This window comes from Balearica regulorum, chromosome 1, assembly GCF_011004875.1.
Source record: "Balearica regulorum gibbericeps isolate bBalReg1 chromosome 1, bBalReg1.pri, whole genome shotgun sequence".
Lineage (NCBI taxonomy): Eukaryota > Metazoa > Chordata > Aves > Gruiformes > Gruidae > Balearica > Balearica regulorum.
This window is the reverse complement of record NC_046184.1, coordinates 15,392,928-15,420,720: the sequence shown is the minus strand read 5'-3', so window position 1 is coordinate 15,420,720 and position 27,793 is coordinate 15,392,928. Positions and strand designations below refer to the sequence as shown.

Genomic DNA, 27,793 nt, shown 5'->3' with positions numbered 1-27,793 from the left:
AGAGGAGGATCTAATTAAAAAATTCATTAGATCTGTGAGACCGTAACTGAGGCCTATCCACATCTGGTCTCTGCAACCACATTGCCTTTGTAAAATGTCCAGTGAAGAGTTAGCCTGTGGGACGTTTTGAAGGATGATGGTATCAAAACATCTGTGAAACAACCTCTCATTGCATGTAAGCCAATGCTTAAACATACTTTTTACTTCAGTTGCCTTTACATCACTCACTATGCCCAAATTCCTGCAAGGGCCTTTGGGATCCCTTTGGACTGAGTACAGAATTTGCAGTGCTTATCACAAGATGCTATCTATGACTCTTCTAGGTTGGGGTGGAAATCTTATCTGGACAAAGCTCCTCGCAAAGTTAGCACGTCAATGCAAGGAGATACAAGGAACTTCCCTGTACAATAGATGAGACACAACTGATTTCTTTCACTGCACTTCTAGCCTCAGCCAGAAATACAAGACGAACAGGCTTGCTTTCTTCTGTGATTTCAACATGTCTGCTTCCTGTACAGGCTGGAAATAGGACATACCATAACAACTGTCAAAACATTTCAGAACCTCAAGCACGGTGTGACTGGAGCCGGCTTCTGGAACAGCGAGGGCTTGGAGAGCCATGGGAGCAGGCTGGGCTGCTCTGCTACCGACTGACTTAGGACCCAAAAGTGACCTCCATCAAAGGCTTCGCAGCTCAACCCTCACTCAAACCTCTTGTGTGGGTGGCACCAAACTTCCAGAGCCAGGCTGAAGTAAACTCGAGTGTCTCCCAAACGCTGAGGGACAGTCCATGCAGGCTGAAATCTTTATTTCTCTGTTCGAGCAGCCCTTGGGGTGCCTCCCCTCAGCCCAGTCACGCATGCCGCCAGGGCCGGCCAGGGACAAGTCCCCATTTACAGCAGGGATCAGCGAGCTGCTGGGAAAGGGGGACAGCCCGTGTGCCAGCACATGTGGAAAATGGCAGGAGGGGAGGCAGGCCCCTGCCCTGAGAGAAACAGGCCTCCAGCCAGGGCCAGGGCAAGACTGAGAAGGACTGCTGGCTTCCCAGGCAGAGGCAGAGGAGAGCTGGCTGCTGAAAGGAGGGGAGAAGGAAAGGGAACTTCCCCCAAGCAGCTAAAGAAGCATTTAGAGAGAAGAGGGCAACTCCAAACAGCTTTGTGAGGAGAGAGGCATCTCGCTGGTGGGAGGAGAAGAGATGACTCAGGGCTGGGAGAGATATATGGGAGAGACCTGTCCTCCACTGAGGGAGGCAGGGGAAAGGAAAGGCTCCTAACTGCCAGGCAAGGGATAAAAAGCAAGGTGAGGTATATTAAAAGACATGATAGTGTTTGGTGAGGCAGCTGGGCCCAAGTGGGAGGGCAGTGAGTGAGAGGCTGGGAGCGAAAAACAGGCCCCAAGATGGTGCTTCAGCAGAGTGACCTGGTGAGAGATGAAAACCCACTCTCCAGTGTTAAGGTAAAAGTGACAGAAAAGAGGGAACAGAGTTCAGAAAATGGACGAGTTTGGGAGAAAGAAGGATACAAACAGGAGAAATACGGCATCTGCGTTGAGAAGGAACAGAAGAAAATTGATTATGATGCAGTGAGGGAGACGCAGTAAGTTGCTGTTGTCTTGTGCGCTGCCAACCCACACAAATGTGGCTGGTGAATGGAGAGTTATAAAATACATTATTCAGCAGGGCAAACTTAATTTTTAATGAAAGTATATTCCTATGCATACCTCATGAGAAATGTGTGAAGGCCTTTGGGGACCCGTGTTTTGTGGTTTTCATTATTCACATGGGCATTGCAAGAGAGCAAAGCTTAGGAATGTACCATGCTATTTGAATGTGGACTTAATACTGAGGCGAGGTAACTTTCTCCATCCTGAAGTGTTTTCATATCTCAGAATCTAAAGACCTTTGCCACATCTTTCAAAAATGCAAGGAACTCCTACAAGTTTCTTCTTTTGTGTCCCAACTGGATGGTTAAGAGCCTTCCTCTAGACTCTGGATATGGCCTCCAAAAATACTATTGTTGCTGTTATTTACCAAGAAACTGTTTCAGAACAGATAAATATTTAATAAGTAAAATACAAGTGACTTGCTGCACCAGTGCTAGATACACTTAATATAAGAAGCAGTATGAAACATGCACTGACAGTGTTTTAAAACAATTCCCCTGTGATCTTTCCTGAATACCTGTCAATATAGGGAAATTAAATTTTAGCCTGTCAAGTACTCTTTGACCTGTCATTCATGTCTCACATCTTCCCAAAGAGCCACACTGTTAAGAATCTACCCCTCAGTCTTCTGTGGTGAATGCACTCCCCTGACCTGGTCTAATCCTCAGTTTCTTGCCATAAGACCACCTGATGAAATGTTAGACCAGGGACCTTGGGTAGTCTGCTTTAGGAAGTGAGTTTGAGATCAGTGTTTCATACGGATCGTATCATATTGCTGAGACTGGACATTCTGGTGTTTGGTGGAGGCCAGGACATGGGGAATGTTCTTGAGGGAGAGAAAATAATGGAAAGATGGGTCTGAGCTGAACTCTCAGAGACTCCTGGCTGAAACCTGAAAATGTTGCAGAAATACATGAAACTGCTTTGCTTCTTACAAGCAATATGTAAGTCCCCGTGTCCAGTGAAGATGCACGTCTGCACTGTACAAAGCAGTCCTATGATACACTGATAGTTACCATTACTAGCTTTGGTATCAGAAACACTCCAGTAGTACAGTAGATAAGATAAATTATCCTCTTGAAAAGCAGGATAAATTAGCTGCAGTACAGTGCTATGTTAATGCATGTAGACTACAACCAATACTTGAGTAAAATTGTTTACAACAAGCTTTTAGACACTGGAAATGAAGGACATGCAATTTATTTTTTCGTAGTGCTTGCATAACTCTCTTGGGTTTGAAGTGTGTAGTAACTGTTGATTTCCACCTCTAGTTCATGACCTTTTTTTCTTTAAACTTTCCAGAGGTCACTGTAATGTTATCTTATTGTGCATTTTCTGTTCATAGATCTGTGCAGTATACCTCTCTTTAGATTTCCCATTTCATCTGATTAGTGCTGCTGAAGTGTTTCAAGTATTGTTTTGTTTTTGGTGAAGCAATTCGCAACACTTGTTTGAGAAATATGTTTTTGTTGGGATACAAGAGTATCTTGCTTAGAATTTCTTTGTCAGTTCTCCATTTTTCTGACTGTTTCTTTTTTAAGTGCTGGCTTCCTTGGCTAAGATGGAACAAAAAGCTTAATTTAGATTTTTTTTCTTGTGTTATTCCAGAGGACATTAAAATAGATTTCTCTGCTATAAGTGTCTATTTAATACAGTTTTCTAGCTCAAGTCTTTTATGATGGCACTGACATGGTGTTTGAGACACCTTCTGAAATTACAAAGACATCAGAAATAGCACAGGGACTGAACTTCTGGCCAGAGTGGCTCTAGGGAGACTGGCTTATAGTGGCTTTTACATTTGAATTGCTAAGTGCTGAGTTGTTTTAATGGCCATCCTGTATGCATTTTTTTTTTGCAGAAACCTAGATATAGGACTTTTTAAGTCTATGTTTTGTTTAATGAATTTAGCTACTCTAATTATCAGTGTAGGATGCTACACTGTATTAAAAAAAATAAGTTTAGAATCAGTTTCACCAGAGAAAGGCAGGTCTGTCTATCTGGTGGATTTTGCACCTTCTCAACACAAATGTCTCTGGCATCTTTTCCCCTGAGGTACAGCTGTAGTATTAAATCAAAACTTTATTTATCCACTGTAGAAAGACTACAGATAGACAATGTACAGGTTAAAATTAGCAAGAGTGTAAAAATCCACTATAAAAAGCATTTGCACACAAGTCAACATATAAATTAGTTTTACACTTCCCAAAATCCTGGAGAAGGATTGAAGTTTCTGTACTTCTGTGACTGACAGCCAGCTCACTTGCTGGTGCTTTTCTTACACAAACTCCAGCACTGACTATCTTTAAGAAAGTCTTGTGATTCATTTACTGTTCCATTCCCATCAAAGAAGATACCTGGGCTCATAAAGCTGTCTGCTATGTAATAATTTCTGCTATATACGATAAAACCACTATTGTGGTAAATCCATTGCAAAATAGGATCCTGAAGAAGTACTAATGAACCTCTTGTCAAACTGCTTAAATCATAATGACTTTGTCACATGAACATCATATGTTTATAATGTTGTTATGATACTGAACCCTTATACAGCTGTATTTTTGTCATACTGTTGTAGCAGTTTAAAGCCATCTGGTGCACTTATAGACAGGTATACATGATTTAAAGCAGAGGGTCACAAATTTTTGTTGTGACTACACACGCACCTTCAGCAAACTTGTGATATTTTTTCAGTGTATGACAGTGGAGTTGAAATGGAATCATGTCATTAATATTTGTATATGGTGACTACATATGATGTTCCTGACAGCCACGTGTGAGAACTGCTGTTTTAGTTTGTTATCTCTTAACATTTAGATCCTGAAAATTATATAAATGTTGGATTTATCTCCACATAAGTCAAAGATTGATACACCGCTTTGGATCTCTTCTAAATGTTGTAACTTTTCCTGCACTTTTATAAAGCCCAAGTCTTTAACTATAATTCTAGTAAGTAGATATAGGAACATATGATTTTTATCTCCTGGTTACTTAGCAGAAAGCTTGCCTTTGGAGATCATCTTATTAAAAGACCAGTGATATATGGATTAAAAAGATTAGAGTTAAGGTTTCATCCGTATTTTGCTGCTTATTAATTAAAGGCCTTAATTTGCTTATAGTTTACTTTTTTAATTCCATGTTATGACTGCATCACTGTAGTATTTAGAAGCTGCATCCAAGATCAAAGCTGCATTATATTAAATGCTGAAAAACCACATAGTAAAAGGAAGCCCCTACTTGGCAGTTGAAACAAAACAAGATCCACAGGGACTGGAAAGGGAAAGAAGTACCTTTCCTGACTGACTTAATTATTTTTCTATGGCAGAGTGACTTGTTCAAGGTCATAGAAGAATTAAATTTCTGTATTGGTGAGCAGGTGGAAAAGAAACAGAGGATGTTTAATCTGTACTTTCATGTACAGTTTTTTTTACTCATTTCCTATGGAAATAAGTCTTCCGTGATCATGTTTGTGCCTTTCCCTCGCTTTTTTCCTCTCCATGCATAACACTTGGATCCACCAACTAATACAAATTTGAAAGAGGAGTAAAAGTCTTAAATAGAATTGTCTTTCAACAAATTTTGTGAAAGCAGATGCCAGGAAAAGGGAAGAAGAAACCATATGAACGCCCTTGCTAAGGTAAAGCTTGCAGCCTGAGTTCACATTCCCAAGAGAGAACTACATATATTCCCAGTCACGGGAAAAACGTCTACAGTGTCAGATCAGCTCTCTTCCTATTTTGCTATAGGGCTCTATGGCACAAAACACAGTTGTCCATGCTATATGCTGCCAGCTTGATTTGGCTCCAATCCAGAGTGAAATAAGTAGTGTTCTTGGGGAGGAGCCCTGGAGCAGAATGGCAGCTACTTTTCTGCAGCTTCAGAACCTGCACCCTGCAAGCCAATGGAGACAAACTGATCTATAGTGTGCTCAGGGATGGGGTTCATTCCTTGGTGCAGACTGTAGAGGTAGCATAGATGTAATCAGAGCGGAACTTGCACTTTTCAAGCAAAAGACGCTGATCATTGGAAAGTCAGGCATATCTGTTCTGATGATTGTGGAACCGTTTGTTTAATGATAATGTTCTTGAATACATATGGTAGCGAGGAGGAAGAATGCCTTTGGGAGGGCTTTGGAAACCTTTCTCTCGAACTGTAAGTCACTTTGTAAGGCATCTTTGATTTTATGCTAATTTTCCTTCATATGGTCTGATTCTCTTAGAGCCTAGACTGTAGTTCTGCAGTGTGTCATCGTAAGCACCATGTAGATTAGTGCCATGTGTTAAAGTTGGAAAGTTTCTTCACTTTTTTTGCTTGGTTTGTGGCAGCTTGTATTAGTTTTCCCCTCCCCCTCCCATTTTTTCTCAGTTGTGTGGTTAGGAATTGCTTTATGGCTTGTGTATCCTGTGGCAGTGTTTAATAGTAGTTAGATGTTTGGCCATACATACTTCCCTGAATCTTATGTCAGTTTTCATCGATGGGGATTTCCTGGGTGCTCACATCTTTTGTGTCTTCTCTCCAGATACATGTCTTGGGTAATCACAGAAGTGCTACGGCATAAGCTGTGCAGTGTAACTTCTTTAATTATGAGACTATTTGGCCGCTGTCAATACTTTTGCTCAACTATCTTGCAGTGAATTTGAGCACAAGTGCCAAACATGGTTGACTATTAACTTTGTGTCATTTATCATTCCTCTTAAGGAGTTCCATCTTGGTATTCCTGACCAAAGAGTTGTATGTGCAGTGAGCATGGTTTTCAACCTCAACATAAGCAGTTTATGTCTACTCTTTTCTTCCTCATTGATGATTATGTCTCCTTATAATTAAAAACATCAATCACATCCATTCCCAGCTGAATTTTGCTAGACTAAGTCAAGCTCTTCTCATATGATAGACTCTTAATTCCTCTGGTCATTCTGATAACGCTTTCCACACTTTTTTTGTAGGAAGATTAATTTAAACTGGTGGCTAAAACTGTACTTAATATTCCAGAATAAGTCTTGCAGTGCTTTGTATTATTCCACGACTACTCTCTCTGCTTCTGGAAATTCCATGTGTAATATATCTAAGGTCATACATCTCATGGCTGCTTCACATCGGTTGCTAATAAGCTTGCTGTGATTGACTGGTTCTCTTTTGAGGCATACTTGGTGAGTTTGCTGCTGCTTTTGCGTTCCTGTAGTTTCTTGTAGCTAACGTTACATGACTGGATGCACTCTGGCCAGGCCATGTGGTATGAAAGCTTTTAGGCTTGCCTCCAGGCATAAGGATGGGACTTGTATATTCCAGCTACTTTTTGGAAGAGGTGGAGTGTGACAGCTGTCTGTATTTAACACTGTTGACAGTGTATGTAAGGCAAAGGGTGTTTGTCCTTTGCCCCAAATGTTTATCCATTCTAGCACTGTAAAGAGCCCAATCTCAATGAAATTGTAAGAATTTACTTAAATCCACTGTAGGCTGTAGAACCATGTACCTTTCTGCGGGCATCAGGGCTGACTTCAGCAACTCCTGTGCTGCCCCTCTGGCCACTGACTGCAACCCTTGAGCAGGCCCTAAATGCTACCCTTTTCTCTTGAGCCTACATTAATTCCATGCTTTGCTACAGTGTTGTCCCAGTGGTAGTGGCCTGAACCAGCAAAAAGTGAATGGTGGCAATGGGTCTTAAGTGAGCGGCTGTGAAGAGAGGCAGGACAGGGAAGGGATCACTTAAAGCCCACACCACCACTCAGGGAAGTGTCTGTTGTACCATCAACTTCAATCTTCAGCACTCCCGCTGGGGCTGTACGGCTGTATGAACGATGCTGCGTGCGGAGTCAGTGAGGATGCTGAAATGAAACAGTGGTGTTTATCTTTGGCTTAATAGGTGTGAGCTGGAGCAATAGACTTATGTGGCAACTCCTTACGCAAATTAGGTACACGGAGTACAAAAATTTTCACAGTGGTGTTATTTTCTATTCTTACCTCAATGGAGAAATAAAAAAAAAGTGACACAGCCCTAGAATTAAACGAAACGCGTGTATATCCCACGGGTTATGTATAGGATGAAAACCTTGGTATGATTTGAGAGGAGCAGGACCTGTGAGTGCAGAGGTGCTGGACCATAGCCTAAAACACCACAACAAGAAAAAACCCATCTGCAAACAGACGAAGCCTGTACTCAAACACAGATTAGGTAGTATTTGGACAACAAAATGGCTGTGGTTGTGGTTATAGGTGATCCACAGGGGCGCAGCTGGAAGAAGCCGGGGGGAGGGGGAGCCCCGACAGCGCAATCCGGGGCCGTTTCCGGGCCGCGCTGGCCTTGCCGCAATTACCGAAAGCGCGTCCCAGGGACTTACTGCGGGGCGCTGCGAGACGCGGGGCGCGCAACCCCGGGGCGCGCAACGCCTGCGGCTGCCTTCCCGGCGAGGCTCTTCGGCCGCCGGCCCCGCTCCGCTCCGCGCGGCGGCTCCACCGGGCCGGGCCGGGCCGGGCCGGACCGGGCCAGGCCCGGCCGAGCCGAGCCGAGCCGAGCCGAGCCGAGCCGAGCCGAGCCGAGCCGGGCCAGGCGGCGGCGCTGCACAGGGGCGCCGAGGGGCAGTAGGCAGCCGGCGCGGCGCGGGGGCGGTGCGGGCCCGGCACCCCCCTCGGGGCGGGCGGCAGGCCCGGCTGCCGGCGGCGTCGCGGGGCGCGGCGCGCAGGCGCGGGGGACGCGGGCATGCGCGCTGGGCGGCGGGGAGCCCGATCTGATAGGGAGCAGGGGCTGACACTACCCCCGTGTGGGCGGCGGAACGTCCCGAGTATGACGTGCGGCGTTCTCGAATCCCGTGTCTCGCTCGCTCGCTCGCCGCCGCCGCCGCCGAAGGAAACGGGAAAAGCAACAAGGAGGCAGGAGCAGGCGCGGCGCCATGGCGGCCCTGGAGCGGCCCGTGCCCAGTCCCGAGGCGTTCCTGGGCCAGCCCTGGGCCGCCTGGGTGCGGGAGGCCGCCCCCCCGCACGCGCACGGCGCCGCCCCCCCGCACAGTAAGGGCAGGGACCGGCCCGCGGCTCGGCACGCCGCTCCCCTCCCCCGGAGCGCACGCACGGCGGCGGGGCCAGGGGCCGGGGGCCCGGCCGGGCCGCCTTCCCCCTCCCCCCCTCCCGCCCGGGGCCGCGCAGCGGGAGGTGCCGCCCCCCCGGGCGCTCAGCTGACGCGCCGAGCCCCCGGTGCCATGTGTGCGGGAGGCGCTGGCGCACGCCGTGCTGTGCCGCTGCCCCGCGGCGCGGGCTCCGCCGCTGGGCCGGCGCCGCGGTGGGGGAAGGGGGCGAGGGGGAGGATGCGCGGCGCGGAGGGGCCGGAGGATGCTGCGGGGGGGGGGGGGCCGGAGGGTGCTGCCGCGGGGGGCCCGGCGGTTCCGCTCCCTGGCAGATGCTCCGACCATTGTGCTTTTGCTGTTGCAAATAGAAACACTGCTCACCTCCTCACCTCTCCTCCTCCTCCCCCCGCCGAACAATAAATGCACACCTCTGGGCCCTCGGCGCTTCCTGACTCTGCTTCTCTTCTGCAGGTGTAGATCTAGAAGAGACTGGAAAGGAGGGTGGAAAAAGCAGGGAGGTTATGAGGCTTAATAAAGAAGGTAAGTGGATAGTGCTGGCACACCTCTCTACCTGTCTGTCTCTTGGTGGCTGTGGATGACTGTGGTTTGGCCTTGACAGGGTAGTCTAATAGCATGTGGATCTCTCTGCCGTGAAGAATGTTTCAGGGTTGGATACACACAGATGACTGTCACTGTGTCAACTTCTTTTGAAGTAGGAGTATAACAGGTGTATGTGTGCAACTGACAGACGTGGTAAAAGATAAAGCAATTTTAAGTCAAAAGACAACTACACGTCAGTGGCCATATTGGATTTTTTTTTAAGACCCTGTCCTTTCCTGGTGCAACGTTTTACTTGCTTCTGCGTGAAGATGAGCATATAAACCCGTACAGCAACTTTAAATGTTATATTATGGTTATTATTATTATTATTGATGACAGTAGTGAAAAACATTTGCAGTTGCAGAGAGAAATGATCTGTTACAGTCTTTGAGTTCGTTCACTTTAGCTCAAGTCGCATTTTATTCTTTCATTCTCACTGCTGAGCGTGACTTACAGTCAACTGAGCGGCCAGCATCTAATATTGTGTTGCATCAGGCTAAGCCATGCGTATTATGCAAAACCAAATGTAATAGGTTATTTGGGCCATAAGGTTTTCTGATACTGTAAGTATGAACAGGCAAATTCCAGGCTAATGGTATTTGCTAATATGCCATGCCTGACACAGTTCTGTCAGTTGTGAGAGGAGAAACTTTAGAGGTGAGCACAGGCAAATCAAATCGGCATATTTCGTTTGTGATGTGCATCGTTAACATCATGCTGGGTAACACCTAATGCAACTAGTGAAACGGTTTGGGATGTTTTAATGTAGCTTTCTGTTTGTTTCTGTTCCATTAAGAAAGCAGTATACATATACAACCTTTTTGTGTTGAGAAATATTTCTTGTGAAGTCAGTTTGTAATGAACGATCCCATCATAGTGAAACTTTGGTGTGACTTACTGATGCTGAGAGAAATCCCGCTATTAGCTGTAATGTCATAATATATATTTTGAAATGATGTTAAGTTTCTTGTTATATTATAGTTGTCATTACATGTGCATTTGATTTTGAGCATCTTGGCAGATTAAAAGAATCTTAGGTTTTCTAAACAAGCTCTTGAAAAAATAATTAATCAGTAATGTAGATTTGTGTGATAAACTATAAAATTGCATGGAGCGCACATTAAATAAAATTATTTAAAATACCCTAAAACCTCCCTTTTAAAAGACCTTTATAGAGATGCCAAGCTTGATTGTGTTCTTGTCTTCGTTCTTACGTGCCTGAACCTCTTTATTTTGCCAGCCCAAAAGTAAGTTAGAGGCAGAACTGGGATTTTCGTGTAGTATAGGTAAAAGGTTCAACGCTCAGTTTGTATGTCTGTCAGTGAGTGTACATTTGATTTGAAAGTAATCAAACAAAAATCTTGCTGCTGGAGCTTGGCCTTCATAAGGAGCTTAATTTGTGGAGATAAAACGTTTTGCGCCTGGAAGTCCTTGAACACAAATTCTTGTTGTAAGCTTACTTGAGACGTAAAGATTGAAGCGCATCCCTACTCCTTAGTCATGCATAATATGCAAATTGTTTCCTAGAACGATTCAGTTTAGATTATCAGCTCTAGTTTCTCATTGTTTGTTTTTTGGGGGAGTTAGAGACTCCATCAAAGGAGCTCTATTTAAACTCACTATCCAGAAAAATTATTTCCAAACAAAGTGTGATTTCATTGCTGACGTTACGATAGTGACAGGTGTGAAGCACTTACTAGCTTTTATAGTGCTTAGATTGTAACACAGTTTAAAAAAACAAAACTGACTTATATTTAGAAAATAAAAAGCTTTATGAATTTTATTGCTTCCAAGTAGTGACTTGTTTTGGATCACTTAGAACTTTCACAAAGTTTGAATAAAATAGTATGTGTTGAAATATTTCTACTGTATTCACTTAAGCAGTCTGTTAATACAGGTGCTTTCACCACACTCATCAGTGTATCTGAACACCCACTGTAAATCTTCTTTAAGCCTCACTGTCCTTATTAATAAACGTGGGGAAAAATTTGAAGTGTTAGGTTGGGCTGCAGAAAACGTTGCCCGTGTACTTGCAGAAACTTGTAAGCTTGTGTGCTTATTCTGATCTCGCACACATCTGTTGTGTGACATGTTGATTTTTTTTGGTCTGCTTTGTTCGTAGACAAGGGTTGTGGTCGTGGTAGGTCTTAATACCAAACCCAACTCATTTTTCTTTGCGATCTTATCTATTTGAGTAGGCCGCCTTATGGCATTTGTGGTGCCAGGAGACTGTTAGAGATGTCTTGGAAAAATCAGACTTTACTTTTACAAGGTAACTGAGGGATGATGGATGGACAGGACTTTTAAGTATCAAAACTTACTGTCCTGTTTGATAAAGATAGTGTAAAATCTGATCTCACCGCATTTCCTTCTTGTAATATTTGTCTACATTTTGTCAACTTTAGTGGATACAACCAGACTTATGTGGCCGTTCCCTTGTAAGCAGTTAAGTGAGGAGCCTTTTTAGACTAGTGAATCTGTGGGGGAAGGGGTGGGAAGACAGTGGTCTCCCCCAGACCACAAGAAGCTGTTTCACTTTGGTTTTGTAGAAAAAAAAGATGTCAGATGTCAAAAAGCGCTTCCAGCTAGCTTCATCCCTGCATTGCTGCCTCCTTTCTGGTTGTGTGCTATATGTGTTTAGAGTGGTGGGCTGCTCTTCCTTCTGTTGTCCCAGGCGGGGACCTGAGAGGCAACATTCCCCAGTGGTAGTGGGGAAAAACACTGCCAAATCTCTGCCTGCTGAAGTGGTTGATACTTCTTAGCACATCCTTGGGCAAAGGGGTCACAGTCTGGCTATGTTGTTTGTTTCTGTAATGCAAGAGATGCACCGAGGCCATGGGCACCCCTGTGCCCCATCTTTAGGGCAGAAGTAAAGGTGTAGAAATACCGCTTACTGCTTTCCTTTATTCTACAGTGTATATGTAGGCAGCACAGAAGGAGAGAAATTTCCTGAACGTTTGTTCAGTTTTGTAGACAGAATTGCTTTTTGCATGCTAATACTTACTTTATGTTTTCCTTTAGCAAATGCAGCGTGTCCATGGTTGACTTCTAGTGGCATGTAGATTTGTGGAGAGGGGATTACAAAGTTGAAAGTGTTCAGAGAAAATGAAAAAAATTATGCATAAATGTTTGTGCCAGAAGAAAAAAAACCAACAAAAACTTACCTGCTTATCTAATCAGGAAACAGAAACAGTATTGTGTAACTTATCTGACAAATCACTACCAACCAACCAGCTTAGCTAAAAGAGGGGTTATCAGAATTGGAGCAGGATTTAGAATTTATATTGAATTTTTAAAAGTTGAATGGTGTATTTGAAGAGTTGAAGATTTTCTAGTAGATAGCATGCATAGTAAAATGAGTCTATATTTATTTGACAATTTGCGTCCTGTAAAAAGTCACAGTAACTGTATGCTTGAGACAGATATAGTGATCTTTTATTATCAGTTATAATCTGTAACTGATTTTAGATTCATTTTGGAGGAATATGTTTTACTTTATTCAATAGTTAAGAAAATAATAGAAGGTGGGGGTTTTTTTGTTTTATATACAGAACTCTATTAATAACTGGTTTAGTAAATGTGCAAGCTTTAAGTTCTGTGAGTATTTCTAGGTAGGCACAGGCTGTAAAGGAGCAAAAGATATCCTGTGTGTCTTTGTGAACTATAGCAGGGTTAAATATGACCTATGGGATTTAGATCTATATCTGGGTACTTGGTGTCATAGTCAACTTCAGTTTCTCAGTTCAGTGGGTTTGTATTACTGAGGTTTCAATGTGATGATGTATGTGTTTTGTCTTAGATAATCTTTTCACTAAGCATACTGACTGATTACTGTTTAACATTAAGGATGTTACATAAAAAATTCTATTCTGTTTTTCTGATGTTGTGTTAAAATAAGAGATTTTCTATCATTATTGTGAAGCCCCAAACTTGACCATTTTACTTGACGATTACACATGCAAACTGGAATTTTAAATCTATTGTACAGTTGTTTACAATATATTTTTTCCTATTTTGACTTCCCCCCATAAATATCTGATGGAAAGCTTTTAGGTAAATCCTTTGGCAACATCAGAACAAAATTAAAGGGATACTGATTAGTGTTGCTCTCAGTATTTTTTTATTCTTCAGAAAAATATCTTGATGATGTTATCATTCTTCATGGAAAAATAAGAAGTTAAGGAAAAAAAGGATGTAGCGTACAACACTCTGCTTCATGAAAAGCAAGAGGAAGAGAACTAAAATTATTTATGAGGAGATTGTGAAAAAAGAGAAGACAAGACAAAACCAGCTGGTTAATGTAAGCATAGGGATTGGAGTTGATAATTTTAAAAAATTCTTGTTTATTTTTTTGTTTACTAGTGGTTTGCTGATGGTGTTGTTTGTCTCCTTTCAAAACATACCAAATGAAAACTTAGAGAATAAAACATTCTTATTTTTCTTAGCCGCCTTCATCTTTCACCTTTTTGTGGTAGTACGGAATGTTGGAAAGCCCTGAGAGGGAAAGAAAATTATGTCAAAGTTTTAGACACATACCCCAAAACAAGGAGGTGAGGTTATTTTATTTAGACCACCTTAGTTGGTGATTTGGGTTGGTTTTGGTTCTGTAGTGGGCAAAAGAGAGAGGTGAATGTGGTATAATTTTCTTTCTCTTCCCAGTAAACGAGTAAGGTCTTGCAGAGATACTGGTTCTTAAACAGATGAAATATTCAGGTGAAGCTTGATGAGTGTAAGAACTGAGAATTAGCAGGGTACAAAACTGGCTCTTGTCAAGAGAAACTTTTTCTTACCATTCTTATCTTTGTACTGGGAATAAGAATAGTGAGCAAAGGTCCTCATGGAGAGGTTTTCTGTAGGATGAGAAATGTCAGTGGGATTGAATTCTGGTGTGCATTCTAGTGTTTAAATGCCTGATCAGTTCAGTATATGATATCTGACTCTGATATTATGGGGTGTTTTTCTCATGGACAGCTTCTGCAGGGGGGTGGCGTGGCTCCTGATTGTGGCTGTCACCTCATTTAATGTGTCTCAAGGAATGGTGACAGAGGAAGAGTGAAACGTTATGTATGATAGTGCCCAGAAATTTAGTCAGAATTGTAGTTTGTCCTCATAGTTACATAGTTATTTTCTGAAACCTGTCCTTTAGTTCATCAACCCACACACTGGATAGAAAGAGTGGAGTAACGGTAAGGCGCTCTGATCAGACATTCTGTGTTTTGAATCAGGATTTTGATGGTTTTGAATATGTATCTAAAACTGTTGGTCTGTAAATTACTTCTTTAAAAATTCTAAGTTTGTAAGGTGACACATATCTTGATGGAGTTCAGGTGATATTTCTTCCACTATTTGTGCAACAGTTATTCTGAAGAGGTTCGATCTCCTATAGTTTAAGGTACCTCTTTTGGTTGCTGGTGGGGAAGCCATGTGTGATGTTTGTCAACTGACAGCACTGTCACTAAAGATCTGTCTATGACATTCCTTCTACTTGTTGTAATTTATAACTGGACTTGAGAAAGAGGGAAATAATATTTACTAGAGTGTACCCCAAGCCTTGTTGTCACCACAGAAAGTGAAATAACTTATTGTATCTAATTTTGATTGAGATATAAAAATGTGTTTTTTCTTGTTGATCTGCCTCTGTATGTGGTTCATAGTTTATAGATGAAATATAGGTTTCCATGTATGAAAAAGACTACACAAGAGTTGAAACATTTCCACAGTGAAACGGAGTAATTTCCTTGAAATGGGCCTTTTGTTGCTAGTTAATTAAAAATTAGGGCATTATCAGGTTCTGTTTTACCTTTGCGGCAAAAAAAGTTAGCCATTTAACCAAGGCTGAGGCGTATGAGATCGAAGCAGTAGAAAATCCTATAGAAAACATGTTTCAAATCACATTTTGTTTAAGTTGTGGATCACAGAAGTCCTGTAGGCAGAAAGTGTAAGTTTCTGGTAGCCTCAGTGCAAGTTTAGATTTATAACACTGCGTGTATTACTAAGAAAGATCACCTTCATAAAAATAGGATATCGATACGAGTATTTCTTAAAGAGTTAACTCCACCATAAGGTTATATGAGTGCCATGACAACTTGTTATTAAGAGTAATTTTGGAATAACTAGCAAGAAAGATTTTCAGTTTATATGGGTATGGATTAAGTTACTCGATCTTTGTTCACCAAGTTCAACTTGGTGCAGAAGTTCTTCAGCTTGTCCTTGTAAAAGCTGATTCAGGAGTTAATGGTGCAGGATGCCAGGTGAAGCTGGTGTCTTTAGGTAATTTATATGCCAAAAAACCTGTGGCAAATGCTGTTGTGATGCAGTAAGGGTGTTTGACAGAGGTCTCTCAGCAAGTCTATAGCAAGGAATCTTCGATGATTCTCTTGCTGGATGAGAAGAATGATGCTATGTGGGTAAAATGATCCAATTTTTTATCATAGTGCTGTGCAGCTGTCTAAGCTGACTCAAATTGGAGATGGAATCCAGCACAGTTACTGAAGACTGGTGTGGGGCAGAGGAAAACCAACTATTGCATGTATCATCTTTTTTTTTTCTTTTTTTTGGGTCCCCTTCTATGGCTGAATGTTGATGATTTTAAGGGAGTGGTTTTGTCGTAACTTCTTGTATGACTTATTAAAAGTTATGCTTTAAAGCCACTGATGTTGCTGGAGAAGTAGGCTTTCTGATTGCTCTTGGTCTTGTATTCAATAGAAATAGAGATATCTTCCTTCTGAAATGTTGTGTTTATTATTCAGCAATTTCCTTTCGTATTTTACTAAGTTATATTAATAACACAGCCTTTAAGCCCAATGCATCTTCCCATTTATCTGTATTCTTGACAGCAGTTAGAATTTAGAATTATTTGTTCTTCCTGCTTTTGGTTTCTGTGTGCATATATTTATAAAATGTGTGGTGTTTGGCAAAAAAGAAGTGGAGTTTTCCCAGATCAGAAAGAGCATCAGCCAGAAGTAGCAAAGAACTTGAAGACAAAAGTTCTAGGTTCTGCAAAACTGCTGGTACTGGTTTGTCTAGTGCAGTTTCACTTAATCCCCAGGCCCCTCCTGAATCATCCGTAAAACGGAAGCAGTTGTATTGTGACAGAGCTGTGCACAGTACACAAGGGGGTTAGGCTTGCTTCCCTTTCCGTTCCCTTGGAGCAGGTGTTCAGCAGAAGAGACAGAAGGGTGACTGATGAAGTAACATCACGATGTAAGAATGACAGGCAAAGTGTAAGAGTTCATGGGGTTTGATTCTGTGTGGTAATCATCTTCACTGTGCTCTTTTCTTTGTTTGCTGTATTTATAATTTTTTTCAAATATACAGTGTTTGATGCTTTTTGTCCAGTGATTTTTTTTTTTATTTTTTTTTTTCTCTTTTCCTACTGCAGGGGGCTAGACATAGGGGGTGGGCAGAGACTAGGAATCTGAAGTCAGATATGGATTGAACACCGCTAATGTCTTATAAATAATAGTTGTTGACAAGTTTGTTGGATCGAAAGTGTCTTCTCTAGCAAGACAAAACAGGATGGGACTCGACCTCTCCAGTGGCAGAATAAGGTGACTTCAGCTTGTTGTTGTTCTGAGCTCAAATGGTCAGAATGGCAGCAGAGATTTACAGAAGTGTAAATCATCATGTTTCTTCATCTTTGAATCTCTGATAGCTATTTTGTCCTCAGGTGGCCTTTAGGCTGACAACTTGTGATTGTCCACATTAGATAGATTATCAGGCGGTAGTTAGCCTATCCAGCTATTTTCTAAGCTGTTCTTAGTTATGTCTCATTGAGACAGGATGCTACTGATGATTTAAATCTGAAAAGTTTGTTGGACCCATGCCACCATAACAACCACTGACAGAGCCAAAACCTTGTTTGTTTGCGGCTGGTAATGGAGACAGAGGACGATGATCTGGATGAATATAAGCAATTTATCTGTTACTGCAATGATTAGAGAGGCAGTATTATTATTGGCATGATCCTGATGCCTGGTAGCCCCATCAGAGACTAGACATTACTGTGAGGGGTACCAGTGCAGAGAAGAAGGGTGTGTGCATTGCAAAACCATTGTGCTGCAGAGAACTAATTTTTTTAATATATTACAAAGCAGGAGTTTTAATATTGACAAACAAAAGCACTTAGTTGTGGTAGACTTTAGCCTAAACTAAAGTGGCTTTCTTAGAGCTGTGGCAAGGAAAGCTTTATGGTGATGTTCGGAGGGCAGTGAAGTAGTTTTTGCAAAAGCTTGGAGGGTGTCCTTACTCAGATGTGGAAGTTGGCCTGAATGAAAATACAGACTGGTTGTTAAAAGTTTAGTAAATGGATGCTGACATAATGAGTCAACTAGAAATGTGAACAAATGGTGCGACAGCAAATAGGACATGGACAGTATAGTGTAGGTGAGATGGAGGAGCCTGGAAAGCAAAGAGGAGTTGTTCCCAGTGTTTAAAGTTGGAATGGAGGATTGTGCATAGAAAGGTGCAGAGAGAATAATGGTAGATCAGTATGACAATATAGAAGAAATAACTTTAGGAACAGTGTAAACAAGCAGGATTATGTTTGTCAAGGTGGGAAGGAAGAAAATTTTAATAACTAATGTGAGGTGAAGACCTGGACAAACCTTTAGCTCTGGAGATGTTTAGAGAAGACTTAGTCCTAAGGATGTAAGGCAGGAAGAATCATTTAGGTATAGATGTAGCCTGAATGAATGGATCAAGAGAGAAGTCATTGCTGAACATGACACAGCATTTCTTATCTGAATGGTGGGCAAGATGATAATGCTGTCCACAGTGATCAAGAAGGAGGTGGAGAAAAGAGGATGTGAGAGGTGAGATCTAAGTTCTGTTCTAGCTGTATTGAGCTGAAGCTGACCACTGCTGAATGACAAGAGGTGTCAGAAAGATAGCCTGAGATTTTTTTTTTGTTTAGACATAAATCTGCTCTATTTGAGACCTTTCTCCTTATCAGCTGAGTTTGTGGATGAAATTCCCAGACATAAGGAAAGGGGGAAAAGATGTAGCTCAATGGAGCCCTACTAGAAGACAAAGGAGGAATAAGGAGTCTTCCAGTGACCTGTGAAGAGGTTGGTACAAGGAGGAAGGGAAGCAGGAGAAGGTAGAATCATGGAAGTCAGAAAAGGAGAAGGAATGCTTCAAAAGGAGAAATGCATTTAATTTTTATGAAAAATGCACAAGGGTTATGGATGATGGAAATTATTAACTTATTTTGACATTGCAATAGTAAAAGATTTTTAGACATTTTGGTGCAAATAGTTTCAGTGTAGTGCAAGGGACAGCTGAAGGGAGTTCAGGCTGAAGTTAGAGACAAATTAAAAGTGTAATTTGTTATCAAACAGTTCATAATGAGCTTAGAGGTAAAAGAAGGATAGAATGAGAAGTAGTATAGTTAGAGAAGCAAGGAGTCAGAAGTAGATTTCCAAACATAGGAAAGACTGATTGGGTGTCCCGCTGTTCTGTCAGAGCCAGAGGGGAAAGGAGATGTGAGGTATAGGGTGATGTGAATGCGGCAAGTGGAGAGTGGGACAGATGTGTTTTGTATCTACGGTAGAAGGAAGAAGGGAGAGCTGTAAGGAAGAGAAAGAGTGGGAAGGGACGATGTGAAATGATTATTATGTTTTCTGGCTTTCTCTTGGAATAAATATTTGCATTCTCTTGTGGAGAAAGAAATGGATACAACAGAAAAGGTTTGAGGAGTGAGTCAAAAGTAGGAGGAAAAAAGGCTGAAATTGCAGGTGTGGGTTCAGCTCAACTGGAGGAATGGCACAGCTTAGTAAGCAGCAGGAGAGAGAGAGAAAACGTGCACTAACCTCATTTCCAGACTGGTTTCCTTTTCCACTGCAAATTCTGGGACAGGCAAGAAGGAAGTGAAGGAAATGCATATTTAAGATGAGCATGGGTTCGGGATTGGTGGAGTTGGACCTAGCTGTGGGAAGGAGAAGCAAAAACCATCAAGGGCAAAAAATACTGTGACAGTGTGAAAGAGGGTGGAGTCCTGGGTATCAGAAATAATGGGATCGGAATAATGAGCAGTGCTAAGACAGTAAATTGGTGTCATTCAGTATATACCAGGTCAGCCTTTGAGTCAGGTTCTCAGATGAAAGATTCTTTTGGAGATGACTGGGGAGAAGACTGCTGGCAGTTTGTGCTCTCTGACAACCTCATGCTTGCATCTATGATGTGCCTTTGAGAAAGTTCAAAGCCTGGAAGAGCAGCAGTATTTTGGAGATATCCAGAGAATATTGCCTTTTCTCCAAGTAGAGAGAAGAGTGTGTAGGCCATGGGTGTAGCAGCAGAATGCTTCTGTGACTGGTCATATCTATCACATCATGCAATGGACATGAAAGTAGTTTGCTTGCTGTTTTCTAGCTCAATAGTTCTATTCTTTGCAGTGCATCGTAAGTAGATAATATGTCTACATGATCTATCACATACTGATAGTGACTTGTGCTTCCTGCTTCCACAGCCGAGACAAGGCCATAGGATTGCGTTACTGTGGACTGGGCCCCGGCCAGTGTCGTACTGCGCAGGGTGTATCATCAGAGCTTGGGCGTGGTGCTGCAGTAAACATGGTGGTATGGCTTTTGCTTGTCTTGCAGGGCGAAGCAAGCTTGTTGCTGTCTACATGCTACAGGCAGGCATGCTTTATGATACAGCACTTTTTTCTTTTTTTTCTTTTTATTTTTTTTTTCTTCTCTGAGGAAGCAGGACTTAATGATTTTTGAGATATTATATGGAATGACTGTCATTCATGATGCAGGCTCCTCAGTGTTTAAGAAGTTAATCTCGGGTTTTCACATCTTTTTAGTAGATCTAAACATCTGTATAAGGAAAGAGACAGGAAGAGGAGAATGCTACAGGAAAGGGTTGTTGGCTCACGCACGGAGGATTGAGCTGATTCTTTGACTTGAAAGGTTTTATGCATTACCTTGCCTGCCTTTCCCAAGCAACTTTCTGCCTGTCGCTGTATGTTATCAATGTTGAGTCATCTCAATGGCTTATACACATTGTCTTGCAGAGTTACTGAGGAAAAAAGAAAAACAAGTCCAGATTTTTTCTTCAGGGTTTCTCAGGGTTGTTGGGGGCTTTTTGTGCACTATCATAAAGTTTTGTGGTTCTAATCTGTATTCATGCTTTGTTTTATTTTTGGCTTTTTAGAGGACGTGGAGAACTGTGGGCAAATATACTAAGAAACTGAATGCATGGCAATGGAAAAATATAAAGAGAAATAGGAGAAAAAATGTTTCAGCTCTTGAAATTATGGTGAGCTGTGTGTATCGTGCTTTTAATAGAGTCTTTGTACATTCTGTGCTTGGTGTAAGTTTTCTTCAGCTACTCTCATAACTCACGTTCGCACCCAGTGTGTTGTTACCAAACCTTGTAGGTATTTAGATTTTGAAAGAGGTAATGCAGCTTTATATATTTTGGGGTTTCTTGTTCATCAGAAAAAATTATTCTGGACTGCATCGCTGAAGGAGGGAATGCTACAAGTTTTATTTTGCGACATTTATTATTGTTTCCAGCTTTTCAAGATACCTCGTCACTATTCTGACTGTTTTCCAAGCTTTTTGGCAAATCAAAGCTATTGTAAACCTTTTATCGCTTTCCTGGAAGGTAAGAGTTTATCCTGAATGTGAGTTTTTGGAGAGTTTTGGTTCTATTTGATTTTTTTTTTTTTAATTCCTTGTTATTAAGTATGTAATGGAAGAGTTCTAGAGATATGTAACAAATGTGTTCAACTGATGTAACATGTATAAAAATGGTAGCTTTAAAAACCAGTAAGATATGGTCTATATTTCAGAGAGCTTACAGTGCACTTCAGACAAAGCCATGAGTGGTGTATGTTCTGAAGACAAAAATCAGTCTATGAATGTTGAAAAATTTCATGCAGGCAGCTATTTTAAGGAGGAATTTGAAGGAGGTAGATAATAATTAGTTGATGTGGAGGAAGGAGGCATCAAAGCTGATAGCGTAGCGCACAGGAAAGTAGTGTACAGAACAGATTTCTAGTGAAAGCAGTTTATTTGTAAAAATAAACTCTCTCTGTTTTGTTAATATGGTCTTACTGTCTTGGAGCTGGAAAGTGAAGCTAATTGTGATTGCCAAACTGCAAAAATAACATAAATATTGAAAGATAAATCTTAATCTTCCTTAACTCTGTTCCCTAAACATTCCCTTTTTTATTAGGCGTCAACCTCATCTGTTCTCTTGAATGGTGCCCTAGTTTTGATACCAGGCAAAAAGTAAAGGAAACTAACATGTTGTGTATGCAACAACATTTGTCATTCTTTCATACTCCTCCTTCTGTATTAGTTCTTTTATACCCATTTGTTTGTATATTACAGGATCAGAGGATAAATTACATGTAAATTCTAAGCAGCTTTAAGACTCTTCTTGTGGACTTGCAACCTTAGAGTGAGTCCGTTGTGTCCAAATTCCTCTGAAGTTTGAATTTATTTCAGGAGAACCCCTTGAATGTGGGCTTTTTGTGGCAGATTTCTAATGTACCATGTGCAAGTGTAGAGTGCTATGAAAATACACAGAACAAGTGCTTTTAAAAGCTTGTTCATTTTAATACTTTGAGGTTGTGAGAAAAACTTTCCCTGTGTTCAAAACCATATATTAAAGCTGCTTTGAGTAATAATTGGGACAACGTACGTATATCCAGAGGAAGGGTATACAGCCCACCTATCAGTGTGAGGAGAGGCAGAGGGAGTGAGCGAATGGGAAGAAATCATGAGAATAAACATATTGACTACTGATAAGGTTTATAGATCACCTTTCATTGGAAAAAGGCCCAAAGTATTCTACCAGCTATGTGCAGAAATTAATCCATTTGTAGCTGAAAGGGGGCTGGGACATCTTTGAATGCAAATATGGCTGCTGCTGAAAGCCTAATCCTACCTGCACTGGAATTAAATGAAAGAACGCTGAAAGCCCAGTGTGTATTGATAGGGTGTAATCCAGTCCTCACTGAAGTATGTTATTGCATAATGATTTGGAAAGGAAAGGAACAATACCGTATTTCTAGATTATAAAGAGAGTACAGGTACATAGAATGTATTTATTTAAATTTTAAAAAATTAAAAAAAAAAAAAAGGCAAAATGACCAAAGCATGTTATCTTTCCCTGTGAGAGGTCATGGTCGGCTTTACTGACAAGCGCTCTGTTTACTAGTTTCCAAAAGATGATGCTCCCATTGGCACCAAATTTTGCTCATTAAAATTAAGCAGTGATCAAAGACTGCCATCTTTCAAAATACATTGTTGGGGTTAATCTTTCTATCAAAGAATAGTTACCCAAACCAAGCTTATGAGAATAGGCCAGTTCTTATTATAGCAAAAACCCACAGTACTTCACCGTATTTTAGCAAGTCACCACAAATTCTAGTATGGTGCTTTTCTATCATTTCAAAATTACTTAAAAGTAGAATTTGATGTTACTGCTCCAAAAGCTAGATTGCTTGCTCCTTTCCTTTGCAAACATCACTAACATCAACTTGTTTTCTGCACCTGCTCTGCCAGTGAGGACTGTGTATAGTTCACCAGATGTGATAGGATACAATCTCATAATCTCTATTTTGATTTTTTTTTTTTTGGCAGTTTGATTTTTGTGTCTGTTTGTGGAAATGGTCATCCTACTTCATGATTTTACTTGGGTTCTTTTTTCATCCAAGATAAGAAGGGAAACTAGCTGGTGATACAGTAATAATTGAAGATGATAACTGTCAATTAATTTTCACTACATGGGAAGATTTATAACATTAGCAAATCCTCCATGACTAGCCTGCAGCTCTGCCTTTTGTCTGGTAGAACACTGCCTCTAGCCTGAAGCAATCTTTTGTTGTGCGCACTGGATTTTGTTGAAAATAAAATCTGTGGCCACCCAGCACCTCAAGAGGTGAATATACAAGTGAGCATCAGAACACTGTAGTGCAAAATGTGTAGTGTGGTGACTTTATTGAATGAAATAGTTTAAAGAGGTCGCTTTAAATTGGGTAACTATTACATGATTGCAATGTAATCTTTTTCTCTGCAGTTTTTTGCTTGTAAAATACAGGCACTGAATTCATATGTTCCATCATACATAGAACTTACGTGATTGGGGTTAAAAAAAGCCCCATATATTTATCTTTATAACAAATGGGAGTAAATTTGGTCATGGTCCATTTTGAATTTGTTGTGTTAGGAAGAACTTCCATCTGGAATATAAGTAGGGATGGAAGAATTACCTTAGCGGGTTGATTAATTTAAGTATTACTGCCTGTGCAAAGCAGTCTTGAAGGCTGGAAGTGCATGACTAGGAGAGTGGGAGGAAGATGAATACTACTACTTTTTATACAGCTTTACTGAAATACTGTATCCCAGTTCTGATGTGCACATCAGGTGTTGGAAAAACTGGAAGGAGTTCAGAAAAATCTACATTAATTTGAGGTCTGGATAATCAGCTTTAGAATGGAAGATTTAAGAAGCTCAATCTATTTAGTTTATCAACAGACGGTAGAGGCTACCTGATAAGTCTATAAGTACCTAGACAGGGCGAAGGTATCTGACAGTTAGATAGTTCTTTGTCAGCTAGATTAAGGGGATTCTCATGGCTGAAAGCTGAAGCTAGATCAGTTCAGACTAGAAATAAGGTGCAGTTTTCTAATGATACAATTAAATAGGAACAGCTTATCAAGGGATGTAGTAGGCTGTTACACAAAATCCTTGCATGAGGCCCTGGTGCTTTCCCAGGAAGCACCTGGTGCTTTAGCCAGCCAGAAAGCTTGGGTTTGAAGCTAGAATAATGTGGTGAAATTCTATGGCCTGTTTTAACATAGAAATTCAGTACAGATCATAAGATTTTTTGTTCTTAATTCTTCTCCTCCCTAAAACTTCATACATTTTAAATGCTTCTTTTGTTACAAAGGAAGTTCATGTAAAAGATGAAGTGATCAAAGCAAAAAGGCAGCTTTATAGTTGGATGGGTGAGAAAGGACCATCCCTTAATAGCAGGTAAAAAAGGAAGTAACATTTTCCATTCTCCCTTTATATTTTCCTGGTAATCAAACTCACAAATATCCCTCCAGTCATCAATTCTAAGCATTGCAGATAGTTTGTGCCTTCTCACTGTAAGTTCATGTAACTGACGGCTGGGCCTGAATGTCACCTTTAACTTTAGTTTGTTTACAAAGCAGCCTTTGTTAACGTGTTTTTCCTGGTGCTGCTGCCTTGTCCATGGATTTATGAGGACATAGCAGGTCAGTCTTTGTGGTAAGGTGAGAGGCTCTGTAATGTCTAATGAATTGTGTGAGGATTCTTTTTGTCTTCTCTCCTTTTGCAGAAGAAGTAGTAGCAATCTTTTGAAGGACATTAGCACTTGCATCATTTAGTTTGCCTTTTTCTTGTAAAGTCATCACCAACCGAAGTGAAAGTGTCATCTTTTCTCGTGGTTATGCCCACAGCAGGGCCAGTCAATGCTGATTTAAGGTACTGCTCAAGAGAGGAGAGATGTTGTGTAAATGGGGCTAAAGGAAGCACCTAACCTACTTTCAGTGAAGACACTTCCAGAGGTTTCCCCAGCATTGGTCCTGTAACTCTTGTAAGCATTGCTTACAAAATAAGTGGAAAGGAAATATGCTGCATCGCAAGTTCATAAATTCTTCTCCCTCACCCCCTTACCAGTATTGCTGCCTCCAAAAACTTGTAAAAGAAGGCAGCATGAATTGAGGTTCTAAAAAAGAAAATATGCAATATTGGATATCTTTTTATGAAATGTTAGGTTTTTAGGCTTCACGCCGAACAAAAACTAAAGAATTTCAGGACTGCAGAATAGATGGGGGGAGGTGGTGGTGTGTGTTCGTTTTCCTCTGGTTGAAAAGGCTAAAACAAACTGTGAATTGGAAGATGAGGTTTGCTGCATTGATTGAGGTGTGTGTTCTGTTCTAGAACCATGTGACTTCTCTGTGCGAGAGCTCAGGCTGTTTCTCATGGGGAATGTACAGGGTCACACATGTACTGTGCTACCTTGTAGTGGTACCATGAGGGGGTTCTAAAGGTCCAGGGGATCTGAATCTTCCTCAGTTCCTTGTTGCTGCCTGTGACTAGGTGGCACAGCTTGACAGGTATCTGATCCATCAGTTCTTAGCTGAGTAGTCACAAAATATTTAGAAGTTTACACTTGTGTAGTGAGCTGGACTGAATGAATTTCACAAATGGTAGATTAAGCCAGTATCTGCCATTAAGCCAGTATTCTCTGCAGAATACCAATAATCATACCAAGATCAAGCAGATGATTGGTCTACTTAACCTTCCCAGCGCGATTTAATCCATACCTGCATTCAGGTGAATTGTATTTCAGACTATGGGAAATACAACAACAAAAGGTGATACTTGCTTTGACGGAAGGCACTAAAAAGAGTAATTTCTCATCTGAAAGCAGGAGTTCGAGGAGACTGATACCCTGCAGTAGGGACAGATTCATTAAAAACTGGAGGAAGCGGTCAGATATGTTATTGTACCAGCACGGTGCGGCCAGCCAATGCAGTGGTTTGATGGTGCTGTGTATTAGGCAGAGCTATCTCACTGTTGCTGTCAGATAAAGATCTTTTAAATGTATGGAAACTCCATTGTACTGTAGAAAGCTGAAGGCTTCAGCTTCCTGTGAGGTGATGTTCCTCATGGCTGTTATTCAGGCTGGAAGTTAACAGCACCAAAGTTCTTATTTCTCATGTACCTTGTTCCTGTAGAAGGTAAATGTTGAAAAAAAATCATACTCTAGATTGTCATGCCACAGTCTCAAAGTCTAAATGGATCAGGATCATCATCTTCCAAAAGTTATGCTTGCTTCAAGGAGAAACGAACTGCAGAGTTTCAAAACCTCGTATAGCTAGTGATGGCACCAAACTATTCTGGTTATTTCCTTGGCTTTTTGTGTCAGTGTCCTGCCTATCAAAATGCAGGGCATCTTCAACCATGTGTTTCTATCTGATGTCTGTTGATTATGAAAAAGCCCTTCCTCTCTTCACCACTCCCCTTACCAAAATGACAAGGTGTGCTTCTGCAGGAGACAAATGACAGCAGTCATTTGCACCGGAAGAGTTCCTGTCCTGAATGGCAGCAATGTGAGGAAGACTGTTAGCTCTTGCTAAACAATATGTACTTGATATGCCCCGTAGGTCACATGCCAGCTCGAGGAACGGAGTACTTCCATCTCTGTGTGTCTCATTGAACTGAAACTCTACTGTCCTACTGCCAGTCACCTGCTGAGAAAGCACCACACTGACCTGTCGGGGAAAAAAATGTTACGGTTATTATAGTGGCACTTTGACGTGCTATTGGCAGGGTAGTTTCTGCAGGGTGGACTTGGAAGTGTGGGACTGAAATACTTCGTGCTGATGTGGGAGCTCAAGGATGGAGAGAGCTAGCGCACAATCCTGACAGTTGCATCCAAGCCATCTTTTAAATTGTGTGCTGGGTAAACTAGCAGCAGCGTGCATTACAAATATACATTTGCAGTCTGAAAAAGATACAGAGCATACAAAAAGGTTAGCAAGAACAGGATGAAGGATGGCACTGCAGCATTGCCATATTTATATGCTAAAAATCTACAGGCAAATGTCCTGAAAATATATGTATATATGTATATTCATATATTTAGAATATTCTCTATAATCATGTTTGCTTTTGGGTTTCGAGATTTTTCTTAAGTATCTGGTGATTCAAAATTACCCTCTTTCAAGGCATCAGTTATCTTGCCTCATCTGATGTTGCAACTTTTTTACAGTGTACTGGGGGTCTTTTGCCTAAATGAAAGCTGTTTCTAGTCTGTGATATGTTGGAGAATATTTGTCTTATTTGGCTATTCACATTTTAATAATTTGAAAAATTACAAGAACTAAGTAGTGTTATTTATCACTCTCTCTTTTGAGTTTCTTATTTTGTTTCAGCTGTCTCTTTTATAGCAACTGATTATAGCTATAAAAAGTATATATTCTCTCAAGTGGAACTAGTGTTTGGGAGTTGGTCAATATGTGTGTCTATTATGTAGCCAGTATTTTTAGGTGATCCTTGTCCATTGTCAGTATTGTAGGTGAACTGTTTCTCTTACCAAGAATGGCTTCGTGCGAATTCTCTCAGTGATACTGCAGCAAAAGCACTATTAACAAAAGAGCAAAAGCCTGATCCTTGGGGTTTGTATGGATACAAAACTTCCATGTGGATACTGCTTTGAAAGAAGTCTAGTGCTTAAGTAGTGTTCACTGCCAGTATCTTGCACATTGTCTCTTGCAGGCATTGGGAACAGTTTGTATTAGCATGCAGTTTTCTACCCTGACCAGGCAAGCTGTAGTTGACATCTGCTGTCAGTTAAAGATTGCTGACGGGCCTTGGTGTGGCCTGGGGACAGCGAGTCTGGCTGGGCATGTGTTACTTTCATTTGGTGTTACTGGGTTGGTTTTCTCTGCTTATCACTTCCTTTAGGAGTGTAACAGTAAATGG

The 27,793-nt window shown here is 41.2% G+C and overlaps 1 protein-coding gene across 5 annotated transcripts in view; it reads left to right on the top strand.

Annotated features, from left to right (window-relative positions):
• The first annotated feature begins 8,358 nt into the window (after window positions 1-8,358).
• ATXN7L1 (ataxin 7 like 1) overlaps window positions 8,359-27,793 on the top strand; it is a 119,662-nt gene continuing 100,227 nt past the window's right edge. For all 5 annotated transcript variants that reach the window (XM_075741663.1, XM_075741689.1, XM_075741682.1 and 2 more), the window contains exons 1-2: window positions 8,359-8,658; window positions 9,183-9,251. In XM_075741663.1, coding sequence (XP_075597778.1) covers window positions 8,544-8,658; window positions 9,183-9,251 — 184 coding nt within the window. In that variant the 5' untranslated portion in view covers window positions 8,359-8,543. The remainder of the gene's footprint in view (window positions 8,659-9,182; window positions 9,252-27,793) is intronic.